Here is a 12,646-nt window from a genome sequence, read left to right on the forward strand (position 1 = left end):
AAGTGGGGTTTAGTGAGAGAAAGGTTAAAAGAAAACAAATTCGAAAAGTAAGAAAGTTTTAACTCCTCTGTTTCGTAGTTCAAATCCATTTCCTTTCCCCTCCGATGGAGGGGAATCCTCCTTCACTAAATGTTTCTATTCCAAATAACAGCCCCCAGGTTAGCAATATTAATAATAGTTCTAGTCCGGTTTTAAGTTTTAGGGAGGTAGTTGCTAATTCCTCTGAGTGGTTTGAGCAAGCTCGCAAAATTGTTTTCACAGCCAAGGAGTGGGATGATTCTGAGGATATAGCTCCTGATGGAAATCTTTCAGTGCAATTTAGCAAGGAAACTTTAGCTAAATTGAGACAACCGTGGTCCATGACTCTCATGGGTAAGGTGGTAGGAATTCAAGTTCGGCAAGAATTTATGGCAAAGAGGGCTCAAATCATGTGGAAAATCAAAGGGGATTTAGAAACAATTGACTTGGGTAAAGGCATCTTCTTGTTTAGGTTTTCCATTCAAGACGATTACGAGCGTGCTCTTTTTGGTGGTCCTTGGTTTATTTTTGATCACTACTTGATGATTACCCAGTGGAGACCAAATTTTCGTCCAAATCAATCACAATTTGAAACGATGGCTGTATGGATCCGTTTCCCTGAGCTGCCGGTGGAATATTATGAAAAATCGGCTTTGTTTGAGATAGCCCAAGTGGTGGCGAAACCTATAAGAGTTGATTATTCTACAGATCGCCTTACGAGAGGGAGATATGCTTGTGTCTGCGTTGAAATTGATCTTAATTTACCTCTAATCACCAAGGTTTGGGTTGGAGGCGCGTGGCAGCAGGTAATTTATGAAAACTTATCTTCACTGTGTTTTTCTTGTGGCAGGGTCGGTCATGAAGCGACAAAATGTAATTCGGGAGGTGGCATCAAAGGAAAGCAACAACAATCATCATCTCACATGGTGGAATGCACACCTATTCCAGTGTCAAAGGGGCTAGATTGTAATGGGAGGTTTGGACCATTATCGGATGTTTCAGAATTGGGTCAAAGTTCTAAGGGTTCAGATAATGTTGATTCCACTTTTGGGCCGGCCCAAGGTACTAATTCTGATATGGACTCTAATTCGGAGGATATATATGGGCCGTGGACTATTGTGTCGAATAAACGAAAACCAAGAAAACACCTGGCCTCTTCCAATGCCACTTCTTCTAAGGTTATTCCCCCTAAAACGACTCATATGGAACAAAGAGGCAACCAATCAATTTCAAAGTGGCAAAAAAAACCTTCTGGAGGTTTTTTACAAAATAAACCTTTGGTTTCTCCCTCGATATCCGTGCAGAAAGAAAAGGATTCCTCTGTTAGGTTGATTTTGCAAGACAAAAATCCTTTAGCTTCTCAAATCCTCAATTGTCAACATGCAAAAGAAATTGATCACCATGTGTCATCCATGGTTTGTGATGACTCCTCTACTTCTTCTCTGCTTTTGCATGATTCTCATTTACCTTTTATACAAATACCTTCTGATTGTTCAGAGGAAGTTCAAGTCATTGTCATAAAAATTCCCTCTTCTTCTTTGCATGCTACAGAGGATCAACATGGATCAAAACAACAACAAAGCCAACCCCCCAAAGAGCCACAAACATCACTCACCTCCTTCCCCACCACCGATTCTCAAGCCGTGGGAAGTGCGGAATGTATTACCTCTCACAAATTATCAGAAATGGAAATCTCCACCTCCGACCTCAACTCCAATGAGGACGGTGACCTTAGGTCTTCCCAATTTCGGTGCTATAGAGCCGGAATTAATGAATTATGCGAGGCAACACTCTCAAGGTCCGAAACACCTTTTGAATCTTTTTTCGGAGACAAGGGTGATGGAATCTCTTCCCCCTCCACCTTCTGTCCGTCGTTACCTGTCTCCTCCGACGGAGATGGAGGGAGCTTTGAGGCTAATGGACTCTCTTCGGAGGAGGGAGGAAAGGATGCTCAGAACTCCACCCCGCCTTCTAATGCACGAGGGATTGCCGTTACCAAAAAGAATGGAGGTCGTGCCCTTGGTGTTCGTCACTCGAGGGAACAACATCGAGGTTCCAAGTCACCGTATAGCCATGTTCGTAACCAAGGAGGAGGTAGTCGGGGTGCAAATTCAAGTGAGCTATTTCCCTCGTCCGAACGGCTGCCCGGAAATTCCCCTGTTAATGACTCCGATCAAGTTGGAGGATGTGGGCCCCATGCAAGCATTGGAGCACTGGCAGGATTGGGAGAGCTACTTTCATCCACTCCCAGTTTGAGCTTACCCGGGTGACTCGTCTTACACAACCCTGCAACGTTCTGTTCCAGCACTAAATATGAAAATCATAGTTTGGAATGTTTGGGGTGCAAACAACGAGGAGTTTGTTCCTCATGCAAAGGATATAATTGACTCGCATCATCCTAATATTTTCGTCTTTTTGGAAACAAAAGCTAGGTCACAGCGCGCAAGACAGGTTGTAGTACAATTGGGTTTTAATGATTTCAAGGTTATAGAACCTAATGGTAGAAGAGAAGGGGTTTGGATTTTTTGGAAAAATGGTGTGGATTTGCTGAACTTCTCTGATCAAGGCAACCTCTTTCATGGTTTATTCCATTTTAGTAATAATACCCCTGAAGTTATGCTCACTGGAATGCATGCTTCGAGCGTGCCTAAGGAGAGACACTTGGATTGGCATCGTCTCAAGCACTCTATACCTCCTAATGAGATGCCTTGGTTGATTCTTGGGGATCTTAATGAAGTTACAAAGCAGTCAGAGAAATCGGGGGGTCGACCTTTTAAGGATAGTCAATGTAAGGACTTCAAGGAATTCACTGACAAAGCAGGAGTTGTTGATTTGGGGTTCCATGGAGCTCCTTTCACATGGACTAACACAAGAAAGGATGGTGCTCTAATTCGACAGAGATTGGATAGGGCTCTTTCCAGCATTTCGTGGCTAGATTGGTTCCCTCACACCAAGGTTTTGCATCTTACTCATACTAATTATTCAGACCATTGTTCTTTATTAATTGATATGACTAATCCTACAGTTAAGGGTCCTTTTCCCCTTAGATGCAAAGAGGTTTGGATTGAACATCTGGATTTTGCTAATTTTTTTGTTAATAATTGGGCTAATTCAAATGATAATTTCTTAGTTGGGTTAGCTAATTTTAATAAGAATATATAATTCTGGAATTCGAATGTGTTTGTGTAGGGAATAATTTCAAGCCTTTAAATCCCACTAGCTTGAACCCCACTGTGATCATACACTAAAGTACGGTGGCGTCCAAAAGGGAAGAAGATAGAGCAAAAGAGTCGCCAACAAGTTTTTTTAGGAACTTGTAAACCATTCACGAGGTGAAGGTTACACCCCTTAACGATCCAAGAGATCGTCAACTCCATAAGGTCATGAACCAAATAAGGGTTCAGGGATGATGGTACAAATCCAACCTAAAAGAGATTGAATCTGCCCTAATATTCTAATAATAGGCCTCTACTTTATTCTGCTCGTATTCATGTGCGCTTTTTGACTAACATACAATCAATAGGATTAACCCTAAACCTGTTTATCTATGTTGGTTGAATTTATTGCACAAATAAACTATTATTGACGATCACTTGAATTATAATCACAATTACCCTAACAAGATTATTAATTATCTTATTAAGCGTGATTGCAAGTACCAATTCCCTTTAAGCATGCAATAAAAGGTGATCAAGCAATAACAATAAAAAATATATCAAACAACATAATAAATAATCAACATCATTAATAATAATATTATAAATCATAATCATGTTAAAGCATAGCAAGATCCTAGGCATGATACTAACAAGATTAATAACAAACCCTAGCATGTCACTAAACAATAAAAATCAAATCTTTAGCCCTAACATGATACTAGCAATCATAAATATTAGGAAGAATATAGGAAGCATCGTACTTTTAATCATACTTGATATTAAATTTACCCTAGACATGATACTAGGAATCAAAATATCAATCTAAGCACGATATCTACATCATAAATCAATTAAACCATTAAAGTACTTACTTGGATGCCTCGTACCTCTTTCTAATAACAAAATACACGCGTTAGTAACTTCAAGGAAAATAATAATCAAAACAATTAAATTAAATAATTGAAATAGAGATTTGGGACCAAACCCTCAGAAATTAAAACCTTTCACGTCTAGGGCGAAGGCAACTTCGAATATGGCTAGGTGTTTCTAGATCTAATGAATGCGGAATTTTGTATTAAAAAGCAAGAAAGAAAGAATGCTAAAGAATTAATGTTTATTGAGAATTGATGAATGAATGATGAAGATAAAAGTTGGTAATTGTTGAATGAAAAGAGTTGATGAAAATTGATATTGGTAATTGGTAATTGTTGGTGAATGAAAACGGAGTTTTTAATACGATATTTATAGAGAAAATCAGCTAAAAAAGATAATTTAACAAAACAGAGTCTGAAGATCGCAAAACAACATTGGCACCAGCCCTGGCTAGTTGGCGCCAGCACCAGTGGCTAGCGCCAGGCGCCAATGGCTGGCGTCTGGCGCCAAGCCTGGTTCCAGGCTCCAAGGCCTGGGGTTGGACGCCAAACTGTTTTTCAACGCGTTTTCGAAAATCTGATAAATTTCCCGTACTGGAAGATAAAATAATATAATTCCATCGAAAATGCTATTTGATCTTGATTAAAACTCTGAAGAGTCCTAATTGAATTAGGAATGAAAAGAACCTTCTAGAAAGTTCTAGAAGACTAAAACCATTCCTAATTGCATTAGGAATGATAAATTATATTAGGCCCTCCCCTAGATCATTAGGCCGTACATAAAGCTCAAACCGGGCCCAGTTTAGTAAATTGGTCATAACTTCCTCAATATTCATCGGAATTGGGCTTATAATATATCGTTGGAAAGGTCTTTGAAAGCCCCATCCAACTACACCACTATTGGACCCATATCATGGAACAAACAAACTGGATTGGCTGTTTTCTTAAAATAAAGTTTTCAAAATCAGGGAGAAGAGAAAAGAAATAAAACTTTCCACAACACTAGACCCTTCCACACTTCGTTTCATTCGATTATGATTCGACGTGAAAGGCACTCATCACTGGGTTTGGTTTTGGGGAGACACAAATGGGTGTCTACAGAAGCCCCCACTTTGACTGAGTTTGGAGAATGATAGGGACGGAGAATGATTCAGAACGTTCTGCGATCCTAAATCAATCTTATAACGCCGATACCTGTAAAAATAGCGTTAGTTAAACAGATAAAAGAGTTAAGAAACGCGTATCTTGCACCGTCGAGCACACGTATCTGAAAGTAACCAATTGTTGCTGTACTGTTGTTTTGATGACCTCCTGCAAGCTAAAGAATGCCATCCCGCTTGAAAACCGCTACGCCTTGTAACTGCTTCCAAATTAGAAGATTGCTTCGCCCGAAACTATCCTCCCCGCTATGATAACATTCCACGTCCAAGAGAACATCATCGAAAATTATTTCTCTCGAAATAATTCTCATCCGCATTGATAATATTCCACATCCAAGGGAATATCAACGAAAATTATTTTCCTCGAAATAATTCTCATCCACATTATGATCATCTTCCATGCCTAAGGGACTATGATCGAAGACAAATTCGCCCGAAATTACCTTCAGTTGTTCATGACAACTTTCCGCAAGCTAGGGAATGATGCCGAAGACATCTTCTCTTGAAGTCATCCTCATTTGATGCGATAATTTTCCAAAGGAAATTACCGAAGATCCACGCCTGTCGATCTTTAAAAGTTCGCCTGAACTTGCCTTTACTATGCCTGTACGTCAGCGCTCTTTCGCTTTGAACCTGTACGTCGATGGCCTCTGCTCTTGAACCTATATGTCGGTGCCTTTTGCCAATGAGCCAATGCTTAGGCGCTTTAAGCTAAGTGAGACGATCTTTTTATAAGGTCGATCACTTTATGTAATCAAGCCGATTACTTAATCATGTCAAATTGCTTAGAGGGGCTAACTGGCGTACCAAGGAACCCAAATACATATTGCTTAAGGCTAGCACAACCCCAACAGGTGGCTGTCTGCTTTGGCATCGCTGAAAATCCATCAGCGCCAACCTAATGGCATTAGCGCCAGGCGCTGGCGTTGGCGTCAGGCGCCAGGTCCAGAAAGTGACGCCAATGCCTAGGGACTGGCGCCAGCATGGGAATCTCTTTAAATTCCCGTTTTTGTTCATTTCTCGGCTCTGTTTGTCGCGAACGCTGCTCGAAGAAACTGAAAGCTTCAATTGATCGTTGCTCACTCGTTTCTCAACCGAATTCGCTCAAATTTGTTGCAAATCAAAGCTCTTTTCATCTATATTCCCGATCTATGTAAGTTTTCCTCAAACTCACACCGGTTTTTATGAATTCTTGGCATGTTTATTCACAAATTTCATGAAAATTCGAAATTTATAATGCTCAATTTGCTTTCCTTATCAAGTTTTATGCCATGAAATTGCTTGTTTATGTTTGTATATTGCCTTGGGAGTAATTTGAGACTTGTTTGACTCAATTTGGTGAAGAAATAAGCAATCTGCCATTGTTGGACCTCTCAAGGTCGTGAAGAACAATGTGGCTTGTTCTTGACGTTTTTGCTAGCAACTCTTGTTTAATTTGTCATAAAAATCACTATAGTGTTGCAAGAAATTGTTTGATTGCTTGAAAAATTGCTGTCATGCTCAATTTGAATTTGTGCTATGTTTTAGTACTACGTACTCCGTTTTTTGCGAACATAGTATCATGCGGCTAGGCGAACCTTAGATACTATAGAACCTTAATTTATGATGATTCTGCGCAATGTAGCATGGCTAGACAACGAGGCTCAGGTTCACGGTCTCGAAACACTAGACGGGAGCATGAGCCCGTGGAGGACGACACCACACCGTCCACTTCGCTTGGTCGGCTCCCAAAGTGGGACGAGCAGACTTTGTTCTTTGCCCCTGTCCACCACATTTCTGAGAGGGTGAGACGGGGAACCGAGCCCGGGAGGACACGGCATCACGGCTCTGGTTGCGATGGTCTAGGCGATTTGTACAGGATACACATCGCCAAAGACTGTGAGACGAGACTCCTATGGGATTTCTGCGGACTAGTTGCTCTGTTTGAGACCTCCGAGGCTATGGTCGCCTCCAGCGGGGGTCACTACGTAGTACGCGCTTTGGTGGAGTTCTTCTGGGATACCACCAACACCTTTCATTTTCCTTGGGGTGAGATGATGGTCACCCCTACAGACTTCAGTCTCATCACAGGACTGGAGTTCACTTCTGTGCCGCTGCCGTTCGACGGCGGGATCGACGTCTTTTCTCTAGAGGTCGAGGAGCTGTTGGGGGTGATTGCTATTCGAGCCCGAGCTGAGGTCGAGACGACTTAGTTCAGTGCTAGAAGGATTCGCCGCTCGACGCTGGCAGCGACTCTCGATGATGATGCGACCACCCGAGAGCAGCGGGTGCGCATCTTCGTGCCGATGTTGTTGTCAGGGACATTCTCCCCTGACAGGGGTAGTAGGGAATTGCTTTACTACCTCCCTTCTGTCCGTGATCTCCAGCGGATCGGGACTTATGACTGGGCCAGCTTGGCCTACACTAATTTCATTCGCGCGCTTAGGGACTCGTGTCGCCACCGGTCCTTTAGGACGAACGTCGCTTTGTCTGCTTTCTGGAAGGTTGTAGAGGTAAACATTATTCCCTATAAAGTTTAGCCCTACATGTTAGTTAGCTTTTACTCACGTGTTTAACTTTTTGTAGATCTGGTTCTACGAGTACTTTCTTTCCGTTGCGCCGACGAGACCATCGCCGAGGGGATATCCGGTGAGCGCCTCTTGGGGCGACCACCATGTGGACATGTCTACTGCACGTGTCCGGAGTCGGATCATCTCGGTATGATTTAGTGCTTATCTTGCTCTTCTGTGATGTTTTAGACATATTCTTACCTGATTGGTGCTTTTTATAGGGACCTGAGGTAGTATACCAACCGTGGGGCAGTTGGACAGTCTCTGGATTAGCCACACATTATTCTGCTGAGCGTCGCTATTTTCTGGGGACCTACGGAGCGGTCGTGTATTTAGGAGAGAGAGTTGCTAGACAGCACTCTTCCGATGTTTTCGTCGTTCCTGCTCCTCCGCCGCGTCATATGTTCAACAAGAGACAGTTGTCGAGCATGGCTGAGGGATCTGGTTCCCTCTGGAGGTCCCATGTGACCCTTGGGCGGTGTTACGCTGAGGATCTACTTCCTTTGTTAGCTCCAGCCCCTGTACCGGCTGAGGATGTGAGGGTAAGATTCTTCGCTTTTTATTTTTCGCTAAGTAGCCCCCAAGTAATACCTTATTGATTTCTTTTTGTTTTTTATCAAGATGGTCCCACTGAGTTTGTGCCGCCCCTTATGTCCATTCACTACCAGGAGATATACGGGCCGATCGAGGAGATGATTTATTCGGCTCCTGAGGGCGAGCGCTTCGTGGAGCGGTCGATTCCTCGTCACCAGACCAGGGTAGGCCTAGTTTTAATTCAAAATTTTGTATTCAGTTATCATGTATTTTCACTAACTTATTTTTCTGACAGTTCTCACGCGAGGTGGTTTCGGCTATGGCACGATGCATAGATGCCTTTCTGAGCCAGCTCGTCCGGATGAGGAACGCGGCTACCTGTCGTCGGGACAACGTTGTCCGAGAGGTAACTTTCCTTCACTTATTATTTCTGCATTATGGCTTCAATTTTTCTTGTTTCTGATTTAATTCTTTTTGCAGGGTCAGCCGATCGCTTCTCACACCCGTACGAGGCCTGAGGGGCGGAGAGATCCGACGAGGTCTAGCTCGAGACGTCGTCGTACTTCGTCAGGAGGTAGAGGTGGTCGTTCCGAGGCTGCTCGAGCCGACGTTGCTGAGGGCTTAGAATCTTCTTCTGAGGGTGCTCCTGCTGCACCGGTAGGAGAGGCTACCTCAGCTTTCAGAGGTGGTGGGATGTACGAGATTGGCTCGTCATCGCAGCAGCCTCCGCGGTCTCAGCCTCAGGTTGATCTTGGCTGGAGCGGTCCTGTCTTGAGTTTTCCTCCCCCTACGGAGACTGGAGCTGGTGCTGAGGCCGGAGCTGGTGGAGAGGTGACTCCTCGTACGGCGCAGTTTTATGGCATGATGGGCCTACGTCCTCCGGCGCCGTAGTTTGTTTCTGTATATGTATTTTATTTTGACTTATAGAACTTTTGCCTTTGACTTATTATTTAGACACTTTTGTATTTTTATGTTATTGTAACTCTAATTAATTATTTATTATTATGTTAGTGTATGTTAGTGTGTGCAGAAGAAGTGTGATAACAATTTTTGCGCAAAAATTCCGTCATTTTTATTATTGATGGAGGGTATTATCCGACTTTCTCCCCCAAAAAGAAAAAATAAAAAGGAAAAATAAAACGGAAAAAATGCTGGTTTTTTGAAAATTAATATAAAATCCAAAAAAAGAAATAAAATTAATTAAAAATAATGGCTATATTTAATTAATTATGAAAAAAGATAGAAAAGATATTTAGAAAACATTAAAACGGGGCCATAAAGTCATTAACCGACTCAAGTTTAATATCAAAACGCAAACTGAGCATGCGCGGCTTCCCTATTGACTTGGCGCCAGCTGGCGCCACCTTATGGCGTGTGGCGCCAGGCGCTACACTTAGCGTGTGGCGCCAAGCACTGATGGTTGGCGCCAATGTCGGGGATGTGACGCCAATTGACGCTGACTCCGTATTTCATTCAGATTGAAATTCTTCGCAATTTGTACATAAATAGCCCCTTGTTCAGCCGATTCTTCTCATAATTCCAGCGAAAAAATTATTCTCCTCTTTAGAAAAAATAATAATCATGTCTTTAGCCACTAAAACCTTCACCCAATACTCTCATGAATGGTGTCGATCTCTTAATGCTAGAGAAAGAAAAGAATTGGATTTATTTCACTTGGGGGGAATTTATGGCATCAAAGGGGTAGATTTAGACATAGACTTCATACATACCGCTTTAGAATTTTGGAATACCGATACACATTGTTTCAGAATAGGGTATGATGAAATTAACCCTTTACCGGAGGAATTTGGTGCTATCTTAGGCTTCCCTGCAATAGACCTGGTAGTAATCCCTAGAGTAGATGAATATTATTATAAGGATTTTGAGCGCTTCTATAATTTGAAGGAAAGGGATTAATCAAAAATAGTAGATGGCAATGTAGTTAACTTGAAAGAATTCGCACGCTATTATTTTGATAAACCGCTTTCTGAATCTTTTCATATATATAGAAGAAGGGCGTTCTTATTTTGCATGCTCAATCAATATTGTCTTAGTAGTGGTAAAAATAACGAGGGTCAATCAATTATAACCACTGTACTAGAACAAATTGAATCAGGGAGAAATCCAATGCCATTGATAGTTGGAGAGACCATAATTAGTCTAGATGAATTGAAAAGGGACCCAAAAGCGCCTCTTCGCGGTTCTCCAATTTTATTACAGGTAGAAAAATAATATTTTTAATTACAGAAATCAAAAAATATATTTTTTGTATTGTAATAATAATTTATTTGCATTGCAATTTTTTTTACAGATGTGGCTAATGGAGAGGCTAGGATTAATTAGCCCTCCGGACGACATTGAAAATTATACTCCCACTTGCTTCGTGAGAAGGAAGAAGCGCATCCCTAAAATTGGGCGCCATGGGTGGAGAAAAGTCTTTGAATCACGTGATTTTACTATCAAGTGGGTCATCCCATGGTGGAAAATAAAAAGGATGGTTGGTGTTAACAAACAACCTTTCTGCCGTCTCCCAAGCTTGTCTGGTGTAACATATTATTATCCCTGCAGGGTAAAAAGACAATATGGCTCGCTTCAAAATATTCTTTCCGGAGATCTTCGTCCTCCCTATGAGTACCCCGTATCTCAAGAAGTAGATAGATTTGACACTTACTGGAGCGCTAAACCTTTATGGGAAGTGATTACCCAAAAGGTTCCCCCTTCTTTACCTAATGATGTAAAGAAGTGGTTGTTGAAGAAGTCTTCAATTGATCAGGGTAGAACCGATGTGAAGAATCGTCTAGGTGACAGGGTGACACCGGCCAAAGAACGCTTAGGTGCAAGAATTGAATTCAAAACACCTACAATGCCTAAGAAGAAGAATTCTACTAGAGACAGAGGGAAAAGAAAAGCTAATACCACAGACAAAAAGGTTTGGGTGGAAAAGAAGCATGGGGTGCTAGCTGAAGGGGAAACAATCTATTCTAAAATTGAATGTAGGTCCTCTAAAGGATGCCTACTAGCCAAAGTAATGGATGAAGAGGAGGAAACAGAAAAGAATTGGAAAAGAGCTAAAAAGGAGAAGAAAGATTAAAACATTGCTTAGCTTTAGATTTAATAGATTGTTAATTTTTATTTAAAGTTAATTTATTTCAGCTTTATTTTAATTCCATTAACAATGTAGTCTTATTTTATTAATGAAATTTTAGCTTTCAATTAAATTGTTACTTTAAATGTATTTTATTAAAGCAATGAAAATCGAAAAAAATTGATTTTCCAGAAATTTTTCGAGTACGGAAGTCGAAAATTTTCCGAAAAATACCAAAAATCGCCCAAATTTTATTATTGAATTGGCGCTAGTGACTGCAGCTTGGCGCCAGCTATTGAGGTCTGGCGCCAAGCGCCAATACCCTCGTCTGGCGCTAATGGCTTGTGGCTGGCGCCAGACTCTGTTCTGCGACGCCAATAGTTTTCTGAATTTTTGTTGACTTCTAGTTGATTCTGGAACGCGGAGATGTCGAAAAATAAAGTGGCCGCACCCGTAAAGGGTTGCCTACGTATCCTTTCCTAAGGAATCATGCCGAACGTAGCTCTCTTGAGTGTCCTACTCAAGTAATTATGGGTAGTAACTTTTAAGTTGGTCAAGATTGGTCATGTTTGAGAATTCATTGCCATCCATATTAGTTAATTTTGCTGCGCCACCTGACAGGATTGTTTTGACAATGTAGGGGCCAGACCAATTAGGTCTAAACTTTCCCCTTGGATCTAAAACATTTTTCCTTAGTGCTTTTAATACCAAATCTCCTACTTTGATATTTCTTGTCTTGACCTTCTTATTAAAATGTCTAGCCATACGAGTTTGATAGCACTGAGTGTGATGTAGAGCTTCTAGTCGTTTCTCGTCGAGTAGGATCAATTCTTCATATCGTGCCCTAGTCCATTCGACTTCATCAAGTTTACTCTCTAGCGCAATGCGTAGAGATGGTATTTCTAGTTCGACAGGTTGTACGACATCCATTCCATATACCAAAGAAAATGGTGTATTTCCTGTTGACGTACGGATTGACGTGCGATAATCCCACAGTGCAAAGTGGAGCTTGTCAGGCCAATCCTTATAATTTTCTGTCATTTTCTCGATGATAGTCTTTAAATTCTTATTAGCTGCCTCAACTGCTCCGTTTGCTTGAGGTCTATAAGGGGACGAATGATGATGTTGGATACCATATTTATGTAGCAATTCTTCACATTCGGCTTGAAAGTGAGTTCCATTGTCACTTATCATTTCATGTGGGACTCCATATCGACAAATGATATTTCTCTCGATAAAGAGTGCTACATGTTTTGTAGTGAGTTTAGCA

General features: G+C 41.5%; 1 protein-coding gene across 1 annotated transcript; it reads left to right on the top strand.

The window, feature by feature from the left end:
- Nucleotides 1-2,331: 2,331 nt before the first annotated feature.
- Nucleotides 2,332-3,180, top strand: LOC145636654 (uncharacterized). Its single transcript, XM_081688220.1, has one exon. The coding sequence runs from the start codon at nucleotides 2,332-2,334 to the stop codon at nucleotides 3,178-3,180; it is 849 nt and encodes a 282-aa protein (XP_081544346.1).
- Nucleotides 3,181-12,646: the final 9,466 nt, after the last annotated feature.

Source organism: Chenopodium album, chromosome 6, assembly GCF_948465745.1.
Source record: "Chenopodium album chromosome 6, dcCheAlbu1.1, whole genome shotgun sequence".
NCBI lineage: Eukaryota > Viridiplantae > Streptophyta > Magnoliopsida > Caryophyllales > Amaranthaceae > Chenopodium > Chenopodium album.

Bases quoted from the DNA above. Each gene is read 5' to 3' on its own strand.
- LOC145636654 (XM_081688220.1), top strand. From the start codon at position 2,332: ATGAAAATCATAGTTTGGAATGTTTGGGGTGCAAACAACGAGGAGTTT.